At 44.2% G+C, this 23,001-nt stretch overlaps 1 protein-coding gene and 1 long non-coding RNA gene across 4 annotated transcripts in view; one reads left to right on the top strand and one right to left on the bottom strand.

The window, feature by feature from the left end:
• LOC122383748 (dedicator of cytokinesis protein 7-like) overlaps positions 1 to 23,001 on the bottom strand; it is a 649,924-nt gene that overhangs the window by 425,493 nt on the left and 201,430 nt on the right. For all 3 annotated transcript variants that reach the window (XR_006256886.1, XR_006256885.1, XM_043370493.1), the window contains exons 11-12: positions 7,766 to 7,900; positions 6,956 to 7,097 (exon numbers count right to left, since the gene is read on the bottom strand). Coding sequence is in view for 1 of the 3 variants with exons in the window: in XM_043370493.1 (XP_043226428.1) it covers positions 6,956 to 7,097; positions 7,766 to 7,900 (277 nt within the window). In the remaining 2 variants the exon portion in view is untranslated. The remainder of the gene's footprint in view (positions 1 to 6,955; positions 7,098 to 7,765; positions 7,901 to 23,001) is intronic.
• LOC122383799 lies at positions 9,483 to 18,929 on the top strand. Its single transcript, XR_006256897.1, has 3 exons — positions 9,483 to 9,766; positions 10,006 to 10,141; positions 18,241 to 18,929. It is a non-coding gene; the product is annotated as an uncharacterized LOC122383799 (long non-coding RNA).

Raw genomic sequence — 23,001 nt, 5'->3', positions numbered from 1 at the left:
TGAAAAGACCGATGTGCCAAAAAAATCAACGACCCCAACCCCCACCATTTTACTCTAAAAATCAGTGGCGCAGCCAGGGGAGGGTGTGAAAGGGGTGAGATCTCACCCAGTCTATTATCCTAGGGGCCCACCGTCGATTCAAACTGTAGCGTTATGCAGCCTGACAATTTTTTATCATAATGTCAAGGTCCGTCATAGGACTGAAAAACAGTTTTCAGGCCTGATAGCCCCCCCCCTTAGGATTTATAGTCCCATTATATGATTTAAGAGGGTAGAGCCAAGGCCCGATTGAGCTAATCCAAGGCCTACCTACATAGGAAGGCCCGTTCCATGGCATGAGAGGGCCATTTCAGGTCTGTGAGGGCCCATTCCAGGCCTGAAGGGGCCCATTTGAAGCTTGAGAGGGTCCATTTCAGGCCCTAGAGGGCCCGTTCGAGGCCAGAGAGGGCCCATCTGAGGCCTGAGAGGGGCCCATTTCAGGCATAAGAGGCACCATTTCAGACCTGATATGGCCAAGTTAAGGCATCAGGGGGCCCTTTTTCGACATGATAGGGACCATTTCCGGGCTCATAGGGCCCATTTCAGGTCTGAGAGGGCCCATTTCAGGCCCTAGAGGACCTATTTGAGGCCTGAGAGGGTCCACTTTAGGCCTGAGAGGGGCCCATTTCAGGTCTGAGAGGGCCCAGTTCAGACCTGAGAAGGCTCATCCCAGGAATGAAAGGATCATCCTATGTGTGGGAGGGCCCGTACTCCGTGCCTGGTCTGGGTCTGAGAGGGCCTATCTCAATCCTGATTGAGCCGATATCATGCCTGATATAGGTCAACTCACCACATGTATATTGATGGCCTATAGTCTGTTCCATATCAAGCTTGCAGTCGGAGTTTCTTCGGCAGATCGCTCCTCCGCTCAAGAATTTGTGTCTTAAAATGCAAGAGCTGTATATACAGAAATCACGCACTGCCTTCAGCAGGGCACTTCGGCTGCAAACTTGAAACGGAACAGAGTATAGTCCATGTCTAATGGACCCATCTCAAGACTCAGATATATTATGCTTGAGGAAGCCTACCCCTGAAGTGAGGGGGCCCATAGAGGTTTTTGAGGCTCATGGAGGTCCCGCAGGACGATATGTCAGCCTCCGAGAAAGTCATGCAGGGCCCTTAACCCGCGCCCCGCTGGGCTATTCAGCCATACGCGCCCTGCTGGGGGGGGGGGGCAGATTCTGCCCCCCCGTTCTAACTTCCGAACCGATGGTCGTAGAAAGACGGGGAAAACGGCAATCGAAAGCTCTCAACAAGGCGGATCTTAAGAGCCCACATTTTTTTGCTTAAGTAGGTCAGAGGTCAGGTTAAGGGTACAAAATGCAAGTTTCTACAGTATCGGCCTTGCACCATAGTTGCCGAAGAATGGACTGAGACTAATTGCCCAAAAGGTGTTCTTAGGCTACCAAAACAATATTCGTTGCATACAATATCATTCAAAGGTCAAGGTCAAGGTCAAGGTCAGGTCAGGCCAGATCAGGTCACCAAAAACGAAATATAGAAAAGGGCATGTGCAACACATGTTTTATGGGTCATTTTATTCATAGAATTCAATAGGCACACTCAATAAGTGATATGGACCACATCTGGATGAATTTCAGGTCGAGGTCAGGTCAAGGTCAGGTCAAAAGAGGTTAAATTTTGAAGTTGGTTGTTAAGGCCGAAAAAGGCGTCTATCTGATGCAGTTTTTCACGGCGAATCGAATGGTGCCGTTTAAGTTTCCGTACGAGATCTAGAACTTCCAAAAAATTCATTTTTCAAAAAATTTGTGTGTCGTGACGTCATAAATTTTCTAATAACTCCCACATTTTTTAACCGATTCTTCTAAAAATTGGTATGTAGGTGCACATAGACCACTTCTCTGACATATATTCCGTTCTTTATACACTAAAATTTTGGATTTTATAATTATTTTCCCAAAAGTCAGTTTTTTGAAAAAAGTTTGGGCCAAAATCCAACATTTTCAAAAAACTGAGATAACCATTTGATAGACAAAGTAAAATCACGTATAACCTTTTTTTGTTACGTCTTGATTCCTTTAAAAATGAAGATGTTAGCGGCGCTTGAAATTTTGCCGTTTTTGAGGCGAAAATGGCGAACATGGCGTCACTAAAACGTCATTTTCTAAAAAAAAAAACTTCCGACGGATTTCGCTCAAATTTTCAGGGAACGTGTCAAATTGGTGTATGATAAGGTACTGAAAGTTTGACGTCGCTGGCGTAACGCGTTTAGAAGTTATCGGCGAAAAACGGTAGGGAGGCAGATTCTGCTCCCCCCCCCCCCCCCCAGCGGGGCGCGGGTTAAGACGCCAAGCCGATATCTGAAAGCTCCTCTTCTCTTCAGGCCTGTGCCTGCCTCACCGCCCGGCACCACCTCGACGTCTAGGGGTTTGACGCCTAGGTATTCATCAGGACACCACACCGCGCCGGTCCATGATGGCTCCAAACTGACACCTGAGGCTCCTGCACCGGCTTTTGAGGGGCCCACCGGCCTCTGATAGCCGCCACGAAGGTCTCAAAAGACCATGTCGATTGTCGATATCTAAACCCCCAAGTCTTGGAAGGCCTGTACTCTATGCAGACTCTTGAGGGCTTTACGTGGGCTTGTAAATGCCCCAAACTGGTCCTAGCCCAGCTCGACCGCGCCCCGCGGAGCAGGGCCCCAGGCTTTCCAGTTTTATACCCCTGAGGGGTATTTGAATATTCCCTTCTAACCTGACTCCAGGGTCACGTGGCGACAAGCGCGGCGGTAGGCGGCTTTCTAAAGAGCGTTGAAAATCATGGAGAAATTACTTTAGTCATGTTGCAGTTCAGACCAAAGCCCACGTCGTCATGTTCATCGAAGGAAAAGTTTCGCCTACTTCGACACTCGAGGACATATAAAGCTATAGCCCGCTGAAAGTGGGTTCGATAGCTTTCTAACGCGCGCAATCAGCCAGGGGGCAATCAGCGTATCGGCCAAACCCGATCATCTAACAAAAATATAAGAAGGCTAGAAAGACGAGAAAAAGCAGCCGATAGCTGTAGGATGCTTCAGAATCGTAGAGGTCAGTTTTCGATTAGGTCATCGTTGAGGTCATTGAAGATAAAATAATGATAAAATTATGATAAACACAAAGACAAGATTACGACGAAAAAAAATATTGTTTTTATATTTTTCACAAATAACCGTATAACTCGTGAACCAAAGAGTTAGAGCTTCGTGGAACAACTCATTCGATAGGCCTTTCAAAACGCTTTCGCTTTTAAGCTTTGACCTCAATGACTCATGTCAAGGATTTCGCAACAGAGCAGAGGGCAAAACCATCTAAATAGCAAACGGAGTGTAATCGCCACGCCGATTGTGGATTGCTCTTGATCGTCAATACATACATACTTATGCATACAATAGTCGCATTTTACCAAACTAATTTGGCTAAGAATTTTTGCAAGGACTTTGGTGAGAAAAACTATGAGACATTTACATTTTACTTTGTCATCATTTTCTCGTTAACATGCATCGAATGAGCTACCTATAATTTCACATAAAAGTTCAACTTCAAAATGTGACTGCAGATCAAGGTCATGCCCTTGTTTGAAAAGTTCATGATGGCAATCAACCGATCCGTATTAGAGGTGGCAAAATGTGGACCCGAGGACCCGGTCTAAAGAACCAGTCTGGACTCATATGGGTCCAGACAGGTTCCTAGGAATTTTCTGACGGGTCCAACTGGGTCCTACCATAAACAATACATCTTGCACACTACACATTATTGCAAAATATGAAGTGGATGAAGTGAATGTTTCTTTACACACAGTAGCTCATGAGTATTCCCAGTGGAAAAAAAGGTTGTTTTACATTATGCCATGATACCTACAAGTAAAACAACCTGCGGTTATTTGTATTAATTGACTTTTGGGGAACGGGTCCAAATGGTTCCGATTCCAACTTAGACCGGGTCCAACTGGTTCCAAAATGTCCAGTCGGGTCTGGTTCGAGTCTGGTTCCCAAAATTTTCATCTTTTGCCACCTCTAATCCGTATGAATGACCTTAGCACCTTCAAGACAATGTCATTACTTTACCTCGTCTACTATATCAAAAGTAAGAGTCGAAAAACTGATGTTGAGCTTTTTCAAAAGTTTCTGACCTAGCCCGACCCTTTTGGTGGCCGCTGGCCATCAATTGCACGCTGTCCATCAAATTTGTGCAGAATGGTCGCGTTTCTGTAAATATGCTGTTATTTTTGACGTGCCTCTTCAGATCAAGAGATATTTGTCCTTTTCCCCGATTTGGCTGGTAATGATGAGGACAAATGTTCTCGTGATGGTTTCAGGATCAATAGAAATCTGATAATATGACATAAAATTGCTTTATCCATTTTCAAACGTTTCAACTTTATTCAAAGTCATCTTCAGTGTTAAGATAGACAAGTACACAATTACATGCTGACATAAATATACAAGCAGTCGATGCAGGGTATCAGTCGATGCACATCACACACTTCACAAAAACAAGACATAAAACATCATTCGTGTTGGTTCGGTCGTCTTCCTACAGAACGATACTTAGTTTAAACGCATAAAACGATACTGCGATACTGCGTTTAAAATGTCTGCATTTAAACGATACTGCGTTTAAACTAAGTATCGTTCTGTAGGAAGACGACCGAACCAACACGAATGATGTTTTATGTCTTGTTTTTGTGAAGTGTGTGATGTGCATCGACTGATACCCTGCATCGACTGCTTGTATATTTATGTCAGCATGTAATTGTGTACTTGTCTATCTTAACACTGAAGATGACTTTGAATAAAGTCGAAACGTTTGAAAATGGATAAAGCAATTTTATGTCATATTATCAGATTTCTATTGATGAGGACAAAGATCTGACCTGACCACAGATCAGAGTGTTAACAAGTTTAAAATGAAAAATTCATATTCAATGATTATTCAAATGGTTTTATGATTTTCCAAAAAAAACTCAGCATAACAGCGACCGTTTTCGTTGTTGGTAAGGGGCCCAATTTGGTTGATGGGGGCCCACTTTGCTGGGGGCTAGAGGTCTGCGCCGGCCAGCTGCAGCCCCACGGCTGTGGGCCGGGGCGGCTGCAAATATCTCCAAGAACACGGCTACGGCTATGGCCACGGCTGTGATATTTCAAGCTCAATCTTAAGTACTCAAATATAAAATTTTAAATCCTTAATCTTACATTCTGATAAGCAGTCTAGCCTGTAAAAATCATGCAAAGGATGCCCAGCAACATTGAAAGTGGTCAAGCCTTTGAAAACCTGCAATGGTTTTATCATTTGCCGTAGGGGAGTTTGCACTCTGGTACAGAATACTAATTATAGGTACCCATTGTTCCTTCATTATCATGAGCTTGACAGCTTCAGAAAATACACCATGTTGCATTGTCACATCCCTTTCAAATCAATCTCACCTGGTCATTAGGAGAGCACCTTACAGCTATTGAAGACAAACGTTCAATAATTCTTTCAGGTAATAAAAAAGAAATAACGCCTAAGTAAAGGCAGGTAAAAGCTTCATAAAATATCTAAAATAACTATTAGATGTATTTCTGGATTTTCGGCAAGTCCAATTACATAATATAAAACTGGCGCTTTTATGTTCTAACTGGTGTGTGAGTGAACGCTAACAGAAAATGCTGATCAACAAAGCCAATGGAATTAGAATATAAGGGAGCATAAACCTTACGTACGGTTACTTCACATGACGTTGAAACCCTTGAACACGATATTTCTTACGCGAGCCGTTGACTTTACTAATAAAATGACGTCTTTTTCTAAAAATGTCAAAATTTGATACTGAATCTTTGACAGCAAATTTTCAACTGTATAATCTTATTATAAAACATTTTTAATTTTTAATGGCGCTATTTGTAGAAACACAAAAATAATTGACACTTCTTTGATACTGACGTCATTAAAAACTCAAATAAAATTTTAGATTGAAAGAGGCAATTGTGGCTCGCACATCCTTGGTGATTTCAGCACAGATTGAAGGAAAATGAAAATCACCCCGTGTTCGATGACTCGGACGACGTAGAAACTTCGTCGTCCGAGAGACATCGAACGCGGGGTCAAATTGGAAAAATTAAAATAGATAAATGTTTTTCTTTCTTGGATGCTCACTAGTGTTTTGATGCCTTGCATATCAAATTAGTTTGAGACATGCTGAAAAGGCTGCTTCAAGCCTGGCATATCACACCCCAGAAAATATGCAAGGTAAGAAAGAAGCAAGAGTTTTGACTATCAGGACAATCACTGTTTGACAGTTCATCAACTTCAGTTTCATTTTCCATAACATTGATAATGATAAGTATCTGGGTCTGTTGTTCTGTGATCTGTCCCACAACCATGCTTCAGGATTTGGCATTAGATGTCTACACTGCTTCTATTCTGGTTCGTTGTTTATGTTTTCTGTTCATGTAGGTACCTAGTACCTACCCATCTTTCTTAACCCCTTGCAAGGACTTGTGTGGGCATGCTTCATGAGCTTGAGAATCTATAGCCCATTGCAATGTGCTTTTGGCTATATGTTTTAACTAAAAATAACTTATTATATACAATTTGGTTGCATTTCATTTAAAGTATCCACGGCCGGCTGAGGGCTGGCTGCCCACAGTTTGCCACGGTTGTGGGCGGCTGCGGCTGTGGGGCGGCTAGGCTGTGGAAAATTGCAGCCGTGCAGAACTCTACTGGGGGCCCATCGCGAACATCTCTCACCCCCGTCGCCAGAGTTCTGGCTGCGCCACTGCTAAAAATATACATTTGTCTCAATGTCTCCATGTCATACGCTTTGAGTGGTAGTTGATGGGAGTGTAGGCTTCGCTGACTGACTTTGAGTGGTAGCTGATGGCGGTGTAGGCCTCACTGACTGAGTGGTAGCTGATGGCGGTGTAGACCTCACTGACTTTGAGTGGTAGCTGATGGCGGTGTAGGCCTCACTGACGAGCTCCGGCATCGAGGAGCGGCCAAAGATGACCGGCAGCGCCGACTCCTTGCCCTCGCCGTTCAGAAACTGGACGCGCACAGTGATGTTGCGGGCCGAAATGCCTGTCGAACCAACAAGGCGGCACCCCGGTCAGTCGGCTCGGCGGCCAGCCAGCGCCGCCGGGCGCAATAGGCGCCTGTGATACTGTCACACCATGGATTAGGTATTCCTGGATGGGACACTCCGCCGATTTTCCGACCACGCACGACGGCGAGGGCGTAGGCGCCATTTAGCATTGTGTGCTATGGGCGGATCGTGTCTAATGGTTCCGTATGTGATAGTGATTAAATAAAGCCATAAAAATTATTAGAAAGGGATAAAAATATGATTACATGGTTTGAAATCGTGTCTTACGAGCTAAAGCTCACTAATTTCGCTCTCCATTACCGCGTTTTCGGCACGGACGCGGCGGCCGCAGGTGCACTTCGCGCCGATGTTTCGGCGCTCCGCCACCAGGGCGGCCGCTTGGTCGCCGGCGCTAGCGTTGGGGAATAGGGAGTGTCCTATCCAGGAATACTTCATCCATGTTCACACCTTAGAGCAAGCAACAAGTTCAAATCGACACTAAAAACATTACAAATGTGGGGCATTGAGACGTGCAAAAGAAGCCACGCCACAGCCACACGAGTATGTCTGGCCAGCCACACCTCCGCGCAAACAAAACAAAACAAAAGCCAATAGTGCGACTGCAATGAGCCGCCGAATTACGACCGGGATGCGCTGCGCTTACCAGGCTTGTTGGGATAGTTGACAAAGTTGACCGTCTTGGGCGAGACGAACAAGAGGTTTCTGTACAAGTAGTGCGGCTCGTACACTTCCTCAGGGGGGAACTCGAGCAGTTCTTTGCAGGGCCGCGCCTTGTCATCTGCCGAGGTGCCGGGGAGCGGTCAGCGGGCCGGCCGCGGCCCACAACGGGTCGGAACACTGCCAGCACGTGGCAGCCAGGTACACACAGCAAAGCAAGCCATACCAGGGGCACACGGACGGCAGAAAGGCCGAATTCAGTTAAGAAAACACAAAAAATAACATCACACTAGCGGCAAGTCCACAAAACATGAGTTTGAATGATGACTCAAGTGTCGTAGACATTTGGAGGTCGAAAGAAGCGTGTTGCCAGTGGGCGTGTTGAACGGTTGTGAGGACAGCGGCGAGCGGCGGGGCCCGAGCGCGCACACCACCCACCGGCTCCCAACTACATACACAAGTTGCAATGCAGATCCCCAGCCAGCAATTCGGTTGGGGAAAGTGCGGGGACAGTGTTGGGGAAAGCTTGGGGAGAACGTACAATTCCCCTATCGGATCGGGGAACGGTCCGTGTTCCCCATCCCTTCCCCGACTGTATTGGTAATATGTTCAAAAGACATGGGGAAATTACACCGATCCCCGTACGGGGAAAGAGCAGCATTCCCCAATCAAACCCCACTGTTGGGGTTCGGTCGGGTAAAAGATCAGATTCCCCGAACGGGGAAGGGTGCGTTATCCCCGACCCATTTTCAAGAACAGTTTGATTGGGGAAAAGTAGGGGAACTGTTGAAATTCCCCGCTCGGGATTTTACACTTAATCCCCAGACGAATCCCAACCGCCAGTAGGACGTTTTGAGATCGACTTCCAGCATGTAATTCCACAAGTATTCAATAAAGAAAAATGCATCTTGGGAATGCTAAAAGCAGTCTTAGGAGCAGTTCTAGAGCTATAGGTTCATGCATCGATTGAAGGGAGATTAATAAAAAAATTAGCGATATAACGATTTTATAACGATATAACGATAAAACGATACCTATAACGATATAATTTTTTTATAATCGTTTTCATGACAGGTGATCTGGCGAATGCATCAAACCTGACCAAATTTGCACCAAATTTCTTTTTCATATCTTTATATCATATACCTATTTATTTCAGTGTTTTAATCGAAAATAATGTCTGATATAATTGATCAAATCGGCACCGCATCTGGACCAAATGCCTACCAATTGTGTACCAGTTACCTATCATGAAAACGGTTATTCGCAGACATTTGATTGAGGCATTTGATGTATGTAATTTTCGACCTAAAAGAGAGGTAAAGCCGTCTTGGTTTACGGGGCCTGCTAAGCCGTGAGGATGAGGACACGCACACGTCATTATTTTGAACGAACGTTGGTGCCCTTATTTCATGAGGTAAAAACAACTTTGACAACTTTCAGGATCTTTGTTTCTTCTCGCACTGCTGTGGCATAAACATTACGTTTTCTTTCTTCTGTCATCACTCATCGCATTGAAATTACAAAAGCATCAAAATTTCAACAACACACTGCCTACGACATACATGTGTCGCCTCAACGCAGCGAGGGGAGGGGAGGGAGGGGTAGCAACGACCGGCCGCCGTCGGTTCCGTCCGCACATCTGGTTGAGGGGCGTCTCCTGTCGCCATCTGTCATCGTGAATGGGGCCGTGCCGACGTGTCAGACGGGACGAGCGGGGGAAGTCGGTCCAGAGTCACTGCGCCGCGCGGTTGTGTGAGCAAGCCGTGGGCTAGGTACCGCTCCAGGTCAGACCATGGTTGGCACTGAAGAGTGCGGCGACACTACAGAGCTGTGAACGAAGACGGTGAACGGCGAGATGTGGTGACCGCTTGACTGACCTGTGCTCAAAGTCGTGATCTACCGCTGGCCGCTGGGGTCAGTGCGTGAGAAGCTGGACTCGGCAACAACGGAGGACGCAGCTCGACGAGGAAGCTATGCTGTGTTGGTAAGGAACTAAAGCACTTAATTGTAACGAATCCATGACAGATATAAAATGACGATACTAAATCAAGTTTATTGTAAAAGACAAAGCTTTCGATACACACAATATCTTGATAACTGTCTAGGATATGCAGAATATGACGTAAAAATGACTAAGGTCATCAACCTCCGTCTGAGATTATCCTTAAATTGCCCGGACAATATAATGTCATCAGCCTAATCCTTCATCTGCTTCTGTTCTAGAGGGACGTCTGCCGGTTACGACCGGAAGGTTTCCGACGGGACTTGGCAGAACCCACAACAGCAGTATGAACCCGGCGTGGAGTTAATGCGTAATTGCTCGCATGAGCAACCGAAGAGCGACTTCCAGGCGAAGATGGTAAGCAGTTTATGGGGGTGGGGGCTAGCTTAGAGCTGTTGAACAACCTGTCCTTCACCCAAGTCTAAAGGCTGAGACACACTCTTTCTACAGCCAGAAAATCTCATGCGAGAGCCCATTAATTAAAGGTATTATCAGGGTTTTTTCCGAAATTTCGGAGATACTCAGTGAAACGTGTAGAAGAAGGTGGCTGAGGCCCCAATCCGAAGTCATTCGTCTCAAAATTGCCTAATTTCCAAATGGTGGGCCTCCAAAGTTGATCCGTCTGCCAGCCAGTACCTGGAGGAGGCAGTACCAAGTACTCGGATACATTTCCCTATAAGTCCATAGGCTTAACACTAGCTAGAGACTTCTAGAGATATTTTTTTATGCCAGATAAGGCCGTCGCATACCAGATAAGGCCGCAACGGCCGTTCAACGTTACGTGGGGAAATGGGAGAAATCTAAAGACTTTTTTCTCTGACGTCTCCACTCCAATATCTCTAGCGCAACTGGCAAGCGTTGTTAGCATTGGCTCGTGTCGTCGTAAATAAGATTTGTTTGACGGATATTCCGTAAGTTGAGTGTGTTGTTGTAATTTCTGAGGCTGTATGAGTTGGACGGAATGGCGCCATCCCGCCATGTGCGAAATCTGTGCGAAACAAAGCTGTTCCTATTCATATTCGAATGTTCAAGACTTGTGGGCTTTGTAGCCAGTGCGTGTAGCTTCTAGATATCCTGTGGGTTATCAAAAATCAAAATAATTAAAAAATTATGCTGTGTGCTTTCAAACTAAGCTCATCCCGAGTGTAATTCAAGAATGTCTTAGTTCAAGCAATAAAACTTGAAAGTGATATAGCTCCAGCAATGAAGAAGCTTGGATGGAACGTTGAACCAAAGTTACCTATCATTTGTAATGTTAATGCTAAGTGCTGAACGTTACCAATAATTCGAGACATCCGTTGTAAGATGTATGACGCAGATCAACTTTGATCAAGTGAAGAAAATAGATTTCAGATGAAATAATGTCAATGTTCAAGGCTGAGCGACTGGCAGATTTCGGAGTGAGCACGAGTGGCCTTGAGACATTCTGTTTCTGTAGGTACTCAAAATAAATAAATTATCATGTTGTGTGCTTTGAGGTTAGGTGTTATCAGTGGTGCTTCATGGTTGTGCTTTGTTGTTGGTGTATGGGCATATTTTGAGCACATTGCAGCATGATATTGGTGGTGTGTAAAGCAACCGATCTCCGCAGACTTTGCACTTACTTGCAAAGCCTGCGGACTGACTTTGCAGACTGGCTGACAATGAGCAATGCATTGCTGACTGATATCATTTATTCTGTGTTTGTAGCACAAAGTACAGAAGTGGCACATACATTGTTACATTGAAAACCTGATGTGAATTTGATGTAGAAAATTGGTGGCTGACGTTGAGTCCTTACGTATTGTGAGTAGTGTACAGCTGGTGCATTGAGCACAGACTTGAGACCAGTGACGTTTGTATCAGTAGACTGTGTTTGAGCTATACTACTACCCTTATATGGCCTTGGTTTGAGTGTGGTGACTGAGTAAGCTGGTGTGTATAGCCATGCAATAAGTGTTTTGAAATATATTTTTGGGACAGTATTGAAATGATGTGTTTTGGCCATCTGGCATGGATGATGGAAAGCCACTAACTCAACTTCAGGAACGCTTCTTCATTATGCTCATCTAAGGCACAATCATCTATTTTCTCTTCGCAAGGATTGATTACTAATTCACTGTCAATTATGACCTGGTCCAGAAGGTTTCGCTGGGCCACACGGTTCATACAGATTCATCCACAGTGCTCAGCAGTGCATGTTTTCAAATTTCAACAGACTGTAATTGTTTCTGTACCTATGTACATATGCATCATGCAAGGGTACGTACAACAGATGCGGTATTTGGTAAGCAGTTGGCAGCAAGGTGGTGTTTGTACTTATTGGCAGAACCAGTTGAGCAGGACTAAAACTATCCTAGTTTCTCTCCAATTTACTCAGATCCGTCTCAACACATTGAACATATTGAAAGCGTCCATCCATGAAGATGTCTGCATGTATACTCATTTCCGAGAAGGCACGCTCGTCGCTCATCCATTGCCGAGCAGGCACGTGCGTGCCCATCGCCGGCGCGCATTAGCGCGCGTCCATGGCTGGGGCGCACGCGCGCGGCCATGGCCGGCATGCACGCGCGCGCGCCCATCGTCGGCACGCAAGCGCGCGCGCGTCCATAGCCGGCGCGCGCGCCGCGTCCTTACCCGGCGAGAACGCCGCGTCCGTACCCGGCGCGCACCCGCGCGCGTCCACAGCCGGCACTGACAGACCCTGACCGACGGGCGTGCTGCCGTCGGCGGTCCTGACAGATGGGCGGCGGGCCCGGCTCCCGCAGCTCCGGCAGCGGGCGGCAGCCATGGTCGGCATACACGCGCGCGCCCATCGTCGGTACGCAAGCGCGCGCGCGCGCCCATCGTCGGCACGCAAGCGCGCGCGCGCGCCCATCGTCGGCACGCAAGCGCGCGCGCGTCCATAGCCGGCGCGCACCCCGTACCTGGCGCGCACCCGCGCGCGTCCGTACCCGGCCCGCACCCGCGCGCGTCCACTGCCGGCACTGACAGACCCTGACAGACGGGCGTGCTGCCGTCGGCGGTCCTGACAGATGGGCGGCGGGCCCGGCTCCCGCAGCTCCGGCAGCGGGCGGCAGCTCCGGTGACTGTTCCGGCAGCTCCGGCAGCGAGCGGCGTATCCGGCAGCGCTCAGCAGCGGCGCCAAGCAGCAGCAGCGGCTGAGCCAACAGGCGGCCGCGGAGGCACGCCCCCCCCGCCCCCCCCCCCCCTTTGCACATTGTTCGTCCCTGGAGATGTCTGCAAGCACGACCATTGTTGAGAAGGCACGTGCATCCATGGCTGAGCACTGAGCAGGCACGTGCGACCCCTTTGCACATTGTTCATCCATACATATCAATATAATTTACCTTATTGATTAGTGTGAGTCTTGCAAAATCTTAAACTCAGAAATACCACAAGGCAGGCTGCCTGGGTGAGTTGCTAATATGAACATAATGAACATTATACATTAGTGCAGTACCTATAAGTATCCATGCTGTGTGGAGGACTTGGCCCTCACGTTCATTCGTTTGGTGATTGCACATGGTGGCATGTGTACCAATTGTTCTCCCTAACCCTTCTTAAACTTTGACTAGCAAGTAGAAGCTGGCAAAATGCAAGGAGCTTACAAAGCATGCTTATATGTAGATAACTGAGGATGATTCTCTCAATTGAAGCATGATCCACACTCATCAGCTTCTTCTGTTCCGTTCCACAAACTAAAACTGAAATGACTCAATTTTCCTCAAAATATATTCATTTATCACTCATAAACAACAAAAATATACATTAAGTAGGTACCAGGGCAATAAAAAACATACCAAGTTACATATTTTTTTCATGTACAGTCCTTTCACAGCAACAATATGTAGAAACGCACCAAGACGTTCACGGAGAGCCCACCCATAACAAACTATAGTTGAAGCTGGGGCTCTGCTGCAGCAGCAGGGGTGACGTACAGGGCACAGAGGTCATGTCACATCATGTTGTACAACCTGTTGTTCGAAAAAACAGATCAACATTGATTTTGAAAAACTGTAGCGCTTTCTTCAGTCACTTAGGTAAGCTTTCTCGCAAGACGTTACATTAGATTCACCACTCTTGACAAAATAATCAGATTGAAACTTAGCTCTTGTGCCTGATGCACTTACATTTCAATTTATTGAAATAAAACACTCCAATTTATCCTTGAAAATTGTTGACATTTAAATGATATTAACATCAAGATTTTGATGATCAGCAAACAAGCTATTCAAATCACACCCATATAATAACTTTGGCAATGTTGATAACTCTTGCTGTCTTATTGAAAAGCAAATCTTCGATTTGTTCATATCCAAATCCAATGCCAAGCACTGAAATCTTGTTGCAAGGCCCTAAAAACAACAGACAAAAACAAAACAATCTTGTGGAAATCGCCAGTGCGGTGAGGCGGCCTTGGCGAAATTTCCCAAGGCTGCTCTTTGTTTACATTTTAGCGATGGGCCAACTTGGCCGCCCAAGTACTTGTTTTGCGTGAGTAAGTACAATTTTGTCGATTTTGAAACGGCTATATCTCGCAAATTTTGGTACCGATTTACATTTCATGCATATCTTTAGAATCGGCAGAGTCTGGGGAGTTCATTGATTGGAAATTTATGCCGATTCCTTTCAATTTTTAAACCCTGATAATCCCTTTAAACACATGAAATCACGATCGCATCAACCACTTACAGGGATGTGCGAACAATAGGGTTGGGACCTATCTGCATGCTCTGTATGTTTTGGTAAAATAAAAAAGCTCAGAATTTTTAATGATTTAATTTAAAATCACTTTGTTAAAAAAATGCCTAGTTAGTTCAGAAATTAATTATTTGTGGCTGAAAACAACTTGCTTCTGATTGGTCGGGCTAATCATGACGTCACATGTAGGTATATAACTGTCTGTATATTTGGCGCAGTTGAGACATACATTTTCAATGTATTTTCCTATGGTAAATCGGAGTGATTGGTCGTGTTTTCAGTGTCTCTTTATTTTGCGCTGGTATTGCGTGGCTAAGAAGTTTTATCAAGAATGGCATATACTAAAATGTTCCTTTAATAATGGAGCTTCAATATCTGTGAGTTTTATTGGCAAGCGAAAACTGATTTCGCTGTTATTTTATCTGGAAATTACTCATTTTTTTAGGTCAATATTCAAAATATTTTACGGGAACAAGTTGGCACTTTTCTTGATTTTTGCACTCAAATCGCGTGCGATTCAACTGTATTGGAACTTGCAAAGAAGCTTGGTGATTAATTAACTGTGTTGTTATGGCACTGTTTGCAAAGCATGGATAATGAAACTCTGCCAAAGACTTAGCTACATAGCAATGCCTCAAGTAATACGCAGGAGGGACAGAATTCAGAGTCCGATCGAGAAGAATCGGTGCAAATGCTACGAAGACCAGGCAGCTCTGATACAATAGCTAGTCGTCTCACTACTCTCACTCCATTAGACCAGCTGATTCTTGACAGCACCGACTCGGATGCAAAGATGGAGCTCATCTTCCAAGCCAGAAACCAGTTCTTTGATGGAAGATGTGATGCTGCCTCTGTCTCTGCTTTGTTGGCCACTTTGGACGGGGCGGAGCTCCGCTCCTTGCGTGAGCGGTTATTCGCCTGTCATCCAGAAATAGTTCCTTCGTTTGCTGGCCGTTCCCTGATTAGGTGCAATACGGGGAGCTGTAATCAGGGAAGTAACTTTCCATATGAAAGGGGTGCAGGTGCACCCCCGTCCCCCATCCACTAGAAGTGCACCCCCATAGGCTAAGCGGCGCCCCACACGCCGCCCCACACGATTAGCTCTAGAGCAGATGACGAGGGTGATTTCTCGGCTACATTCCATCTCGGCGTCGTGATGCTTGTGGGCTTGGAAAGCGTCCAGTCGTATGTAGGGTAGTGTAGGGGTAGGGTTGAGTTCAATAAGGTCCTTACATTTGAAAGGTTTGAACAACCCGCAATCAGCACAACATACCACAAGTTAAATAAAAAACTACCAAACTCCGCCCAACTAATATTAATAAACATTACAGCCAAACTAATGGCCTAAATAAAAATATATATCAAATCCTAACAGTTATCGCGGGTGATGGCGCCATGAGTTGCTATTATCCAAAACAGATGCAAATAAACATGTTTGTATGTCCTATGTATGTTTGTTTTAAAAACGTTGCAGCGGCGCTGGGAGCTGCAGTCTTAGATCTGGGTATGTTTGGCATCTGCAACTCTTCATATACCTACACATTAACCCTATTTCGGACGGGGAGACCTTTCAGGATTGTCTTGTACAATTGCCAAACGCCGCGAGACATTCAGCTCATATTTGGTGACTTTTCCTAAATGCTCATTGCGCACATCTCAGCAAAAAAAAAAAAAATGCCGGGTCAGGTCAGGTCAGGTAACCAGAGCGGGTTTGTTGACCCCACCTCAGAAAAGTTTGCAAACACGTCAGAGCTTGAGTTTTTCACGAAGTTATTTCCTTTCATCAAGTCTTCAAAACAGTACCTGCAGTATGTGTCGTTTGTATATCTCAGAATTTTTGATCTGTGACCTGAGGTTAGGTCAGAGTCGTGACCTTTACATTGCAAGCCTATGGAAAAGTATTGAAATGCGACCTGCACCTCGAGTAAACGAGTCAAAACCACCCAATTCTTTAAGAATTATGACAAATTATCTTATCTGTAATGATCCAGGTGCCATTTACTGACAGGGACACCGGAGAGGGTTATCTGAGCCGAGATCATGTGAGGTGATATCTACCATACATCAATGCTCACAATGCTTACAATATTGACAATGCTTTTGCTTACAACACTTACAATACTTACGATGAGACCAGCAAGCACTCTGCCGTTACAGTTCTAACTTCTGTTTCGAAAAACGACGTTACACACATTCGCTGCCAGCATAACATGTATTGTTTGACAGTAACAAAATACAATTGACATCTGAACCCCAAACGGACCGCCATCCACTCAAATTTAATAACCCTGACCGGTCAGGGGGCGAATGGAGGTCATTTCCTGGGCATTACACTCAGCCCTTGCACAAAATATCTCACCTCACAGTGATCATTACAACAATAGCACCGACTTGATAGTGGATTTCAAAGTACTTGCATCAGCTCTTCCTGCTATTGCAGACGATCATCTCCTCAGGGTAATGTTGTTCGGGACATGAACGAAGATCGTTTTCGGAGTTTCATAAGTGCTACTGCAACAGCCTGGCACAAAACAGGACTTGTACGCTCTTCTCTGTACTTTGCCCTTCAGTATATCACAAAAGAATTGTTTAGAATCCATCTTACGCTTCTTTCACAGTCTCCCTTGCCACCGTAGGGCGTAGATAGATTGCTGTTGCTGGCAAGTTAAGGCACGGTAGATAGAAATTACCTCGGTTCTCAACGCCTTAAGTTATTTTCATAAAAAAGAACAAATAAATGATCAATAAGATGACAGGAATGTAAACATTTTAATCGTAAAGTAGTCCAAATATTGGAATGAGCTTTTGCTTTTCAGCATCCTCCGATTCATCATCTTTATCATTTGAAAATTCGAGGTACATAAAATGTTTATCACGCGCTCATGTTAAGTGGGAATATAGTACACGGCAGACACATCAATTTTTGACACTGAACATTTCATCCGTAAATGTTTTAGCATAATTTAAAGTTAAAAACAGCGCGAATGGCAGAGTGAAGCAAACAACATCTTTCACCCATTGATATAACATGTAATCTGTGGTGCGCCAGATGCGCCATTATTTGTCAACCGCAGAAGGTGACATGTGACGTAACAGCATCAAGAGCATCTTTTTTCAAGAACTTTTCAAAACAAGTTTCCTATCTTTCTTCCCCCATTTCTCTCAGCTTATTGATTTTATGAGGCAATGGTATGCACCATAAATTCTGTGAAAATAGTTTGATCATTTTCATGCATTCTTAAAAAATCGAGTTCCCAACCCCATTGACGCGATTGTAATAAATAACATGCATTTGAATAGGCTCTCGCATTCCATTTTCTGTCTTCGGGAAGAGCCTGTTTCAGCGGCTCTACTAGACAGCTCTGCTTGTGAAAGGGATTGTTATCTTGAAAAACTATATAGCAACCGATTTTAATTGTCAAACGGCGTTCATTTATCTGTCAAGTGCTTTCGCGAGGAACTTCGTAAGGCGTAATATAGACGTAAAACATGTATTACCTAATGACTTTTCCTGGAATGAGAAATGTTTAGAAGTACAAATCTAATTATTGAATTTTATTTCCGGATTTAATTAATTATTCTAAGTATATCACATTCAATTTTTAAGCACTTTTCGTGGAAAAAAGTTATAAATAAGTGTAATTTTATAAAATGGCATTCAACATGTTTCAGCGTAAGCTGACGTTTCCATATAAGGACATTTCATGTAGTAGCTAGCTGTAAAACCTGATTGATATACCTACAAGTGCACATATTTTTGTTTTTGTCCACAGCCGCAGAATTCCTGGAGATGCGCTGGGACATAGATCATAGCAAGGTGGCTCTCAGCGGCAGCTGACCGCTGAGATGTGTCTGAAACAGCCAGAAGGAAGACTCGAGTTGTGGATCCAGGGCACTACTGATCGGAAGGCGGGACCAGCTGTAGGGAGACTACAGCAAAGCCGTCGTACTCAATCTGCTGAACAGACTCCTACTGCAGAGGAAAAACTGGGGTTCGACGTGTTAGAACTGGGGTTAGACCGGTTACCAGTGCTCGTGTTCGTCACCTGTTGTTTGTCACTGCTGTGCTGCTGCTGTATGTCATGTTTGCCACCTGCTAAGCGTTCACAATGTATTTTAAGTGAATAATAACCTTTTTAGTGTTTGTCTTGATTTGTAACGAGTATATCAAGTACCTATGTTAACCTTTCATCAAATGAAGGACTCCACATAAAAATAGTATAGGCTGTGGTGGTACATACCATGCTTGGCCGACTGTTGTGTAGTGATCTAGTCGCTGAAGCGTCCTGAAAGTCTGGAAATAAACAGGCATAGCCAAATGGATTGGTTCTAATTATTTTCCTGTGTGGTTTTATCATTTCCCTATTGCGGGGAAACAAGTGGACAATTTTGTTTGTATTTATACAAGTATGTGTATACAAATATTTGTATGTTTACGGACAAAATAAATAGTCATTGTCAATTTTAATGGGACCCGGATATGTTTCCCAGTGCGGTTTTTACTGGCTTCTCCGTACGGGGAAAAAAGCAGACAAGGCAGTGGGGCCATTGCCAAGTCGGGGAACGGCCGGGGTTCGCGCGGGGGAAAGGTCTTGGAACGTTAGGGGAAAATCACGGTTTCCCCGATCGGGGAAGGTCTCCAGTAAGCATAAACCCGTATAGCCGGGTGGGGGAATGTGCGGGGCTCGCACAGGATCTTCTTGGGGAAAATGTTCGAAAGCCCCGTACGGGGAACCGACCTTAACAACGGGTTTTAACCATAGTCGGCGCGGGGGTAGCTTGGGGGACGTTTGGGGAACGCTTGGGCAGTTATACCGTTTCCCCGTACGAATCCCGCATAAAGTTCCCCGTACAAAGTGTCTCAAATCCCAAGCGAACGCTCCGTTTTCCCCAGGAGAACGGTTGGGGTTTCCCCGAGCCTGCCCCAAGCTCACCACAGGCCTTCCCCGTACGGGGAAAGCTCCGATTTGCTGGCTGGGCGCGAATAAGGTAGGACACATGGCAGATTGGTAGACGATAGCAAGATTACTTTACTACTCAGGTTGGTTCACTAGGGAAATAAAGGCGCCGTAGCTACGTCACGGATTTGGTAGCAATCTGGTAGCAATTTTTGCAGACATCAATGGCGCACGTGTTGTTTGATCGTCGCCAATACTATTTTACTGCACTATTTTGTTATTTCACTGCAATGTATTGAACATTACATTTGAAAATTAAAATAAAGAAATATTCGTAACCCAGCAAGTCAGTTATTCTTTGAGGCAGCATTCTGTCAGCACTGAGCCTTCAGAATGTGTGATTTGATAGACTTTCCCACATTTTCTACTCTTGTGGAAAACTTTCTTAGTCATCAAAAAAGTATGCACATATGAATAATTAGAAATTCATTTTCAAAGATTTATAGAAATAAGATTTCACATTACATTATCATAAGGCTACCTGTCCATTTCGTCCAACCAATTAAATATTCATCCAGCAGAATGCAGGTACCTCTGAGAAGGTACTGATATCTCTTATCTACACCAATATTTCAGGAAAATGACAGAGACTGAGAAGCTATTAAAACTTCAGCGTATGAAAGGGATGTTATGGCTTATGCACATTGAATAACATCAGATAATGCTTTTGAACCATCTCATTCACCAGCACACATCAATCCGGCTCCTGGCTTCTGTCAAGGAAACATTCCAAAATAATGCATTATTTTATTTCATTGACCACCTTGCAAAAGACAAACAGCAAACACATCACCACCAAAAACAAAAAGTGAACAGGTAGGTACCAGCTGATCTAGCCGTGCTGTGTCATGTGCTTTTGAAAAGCTTGAGCAGTCAGGGTTGAATAAACACCCCAAACTTAGCCATTCACGCATGAACAAGTGCAAATTCTGGTCGAGCATTTTAATAAAAATGAAACTAACAGCATTGTAGGTTACAATTATAAAAAAGACAATTACAAAAAACAGCAGAGCTTACTCTACAAGGCATAACCATTAATTTTATAACTGACATCCAAATTCGCATCTCCGGAGTTGAACCCACCTACCAGCCACCTGCACATTTCTGCGCACATGTGCTGCGCAGTGTGCACAGTCACTACACATTACACAATTATGAGAATTAAAATAGTGTTAAACAATCAAGCAAGTCAGGACTGGTATGCAGATTCACAAGTTCTCTCAACATCTTCTATTACCAACAATCAAGAGCACCTTGTGATCTCAGTAACTCCGCAGATCCATCTTCTGTTTTCCATTTTCAGTTTTCAATGGAAATATAAGTTCCATCTGGGAGACACATGTTGCATCATTATGTTTAAACAATTATTATGCTTGAACTTTTGATTTTTCATGTGAACTTCACTTCAAAAGTTGATTCAATTTTTAAAGTTGATATAATTTGTATAATGCTACGATCACGGCGCACCAATTCACAGATAACTTGAAAATAACCAAGCAAAAGCCACATTCTTCAGCAAACTATGAGAGCTATCTGATCCATGCTGCGTTGAAATAATTGAAAATCGCCAAAATCAGTCAAAATATGACAATTAAATTAATATAAACTTCACAAAACTCTGATTTGTGAGGCAATGCGCAACAGAAATGCGAGGGAATATGGTAGTAATCTGGTAGCAATTATGAAGGATTTCCCCTGTCGCTGATGAAAAAACACTTGAAACAAATTTTTCAACGCAGAGGAAATCCTTCATTATGAGTTGCAGGGACCATTTGATTGGCCCATTTTAGATAAATATAGGCCGAATGTTTTGATTTCAACCCCATTTATCGTAATGAGACGAATCCATTGGCTTAGTGGTACGTCTTTTGAACACATGTAGGCCTTACATTTCTCCTTAGCCCGCCTGAAACACACCATGCTTTGCATGCATTTCTATGGGTGAAGGAAAATTCATGCGCCGTGATGACGTCACGGTAAAGGAATTCTGAAGCTCGTGAACGGGGGCTGGACGATAGTATAGGCAGGTAAATATATTCCTGCCCGGGGCCGGGATGATTCAATAAATGTCACCGAGGTTTTGCTACCGAGGGCCGTTAGGCCCGAGGTGATTTTGCTAAAAAAGCGAGGTGACATTTATTGAATTCCCGGCCTTAGGGCTGGAAGGTGTTTCCCATACCTGCCAAAAAGCTCACAACTATATGATAGTGACGTCAGCAGCCGTGTGGTTCAACGTGTTTAACCACACCCCTTGAACCACACGGCTTGTAATATTAAAGCATTGCATTAAACTTTGAAAAGTGTGGTACAGTGCACGTGCCGTTTAAATGCCTGGATGTCTCGATTTAATCATGCAATGTAGCAGGTATGGGAAACACGATTGACGAAAGCATCATTAATAGCTCGAAATAAACGATGCAAAATACCACTATCAGAGGCCTGTTTCACTAAAAACTTGCGATTGCAAGTGTTTGAACTTTACAATTCATAAGTATTTTTGCAAACTATGTAAAATCGGATTTCACTAAACTTCACCACCAGCGGTACCTCCGCTAAAAAGAGTTAGCAAATAAACTTGTAAACAGTAAAATTGTTTTTAATCAAGAACTATAACATGTTACAGATATTGCTTCTTTTTATCATGTCTAGTATTCATGTCAAAAATTGCATAAATAAATTATAAATAATAAGGCTGATGCAAAATGGTGTAAATGATAGTTCACAATATCCTATTACCCTCGCCCCGTTGGGGGGCATTTTGGCCCCCCCCCCTGTGGTTTTTCCTGAATAGCAAGAAAACGGCCGCGCGCAGCGCCGCCAAATTTTCAGTACCTTCCCGGGCATCAATTTGACACCTTAACACCAAATTTCAAGTCTTAGGTCACCTTAGGTCAGGAGTTATTGAGGTCAAACTGAGGTCATGTTCGAGCAAAAATGAGCAAAAAAAACATGCAATCTTTAAACGCTCACCAAATCTACAGTTATCAAGTAATTTCAAAGTTCTTTATATGGTCTAGTAGACAAAAAGCGGCGCTACAAAACTGCTATCTCGGATTTTCAAAATTTTGGGTTTTTGACAAAAACAAAATCAAAAAATTGTTTTTTTAGAAAAAATTAAAAAAATCAAAAATTTTCAAAATTTCGAAAAAACCGGAATATATGTGATAGTCCCTGCGCTCTTCTATATACATGCCAAATTTCAGATCGATATCTCGTTTTTTGGCCAAGTTATAGCGAAAAAACTGTTCAAAAATGATGATGTCAAATTTTTGAACTCATTTTTTAGCGATTCTAGACCTCGTACGGCAAAACAAAGACCACCATTGAACTCCCCGTGACGAGCTGCGTCGATTCGATACCCATTTTATGCAAAAATATCAACTTTGAAATTTGACCTGAACTTGACCTGACCTTGACCAGAACGTGACCTAAGCTGGCCCCAAAGGCTGCCTGACCCACATAATCGCATTTGTCATGTAAAATGGACCATAAAACACGTATCACACGACACTTTCATATTGTGAACCCCCAGTGACCTGACCTCTGTGACCTGACCTGGTATCAGTGACCTCAACT

Source organism: Amphibalanus amphitrite, unplaced genomic scaffold (genome assembly GCF_019059575.1).
Source record: "Amphibalanus amphitrite isolate SeventyFive unplaced genomic scaffold, NRLGWU_Aamphi_draft 000013F_arrow, whole genome shotgun sequence".
Lineage (NCBI taxonomy): Eukaryota > Metazoa > Arthropoda > Thecostraca > Balanomorpha > Balanidae > Amphibalanus > Amphibalanus amphitrite.
Note: the sequence above shows the minus strand (reverse complement) of the source record. Positions and strands in the feature narration are given on the sequence as shown.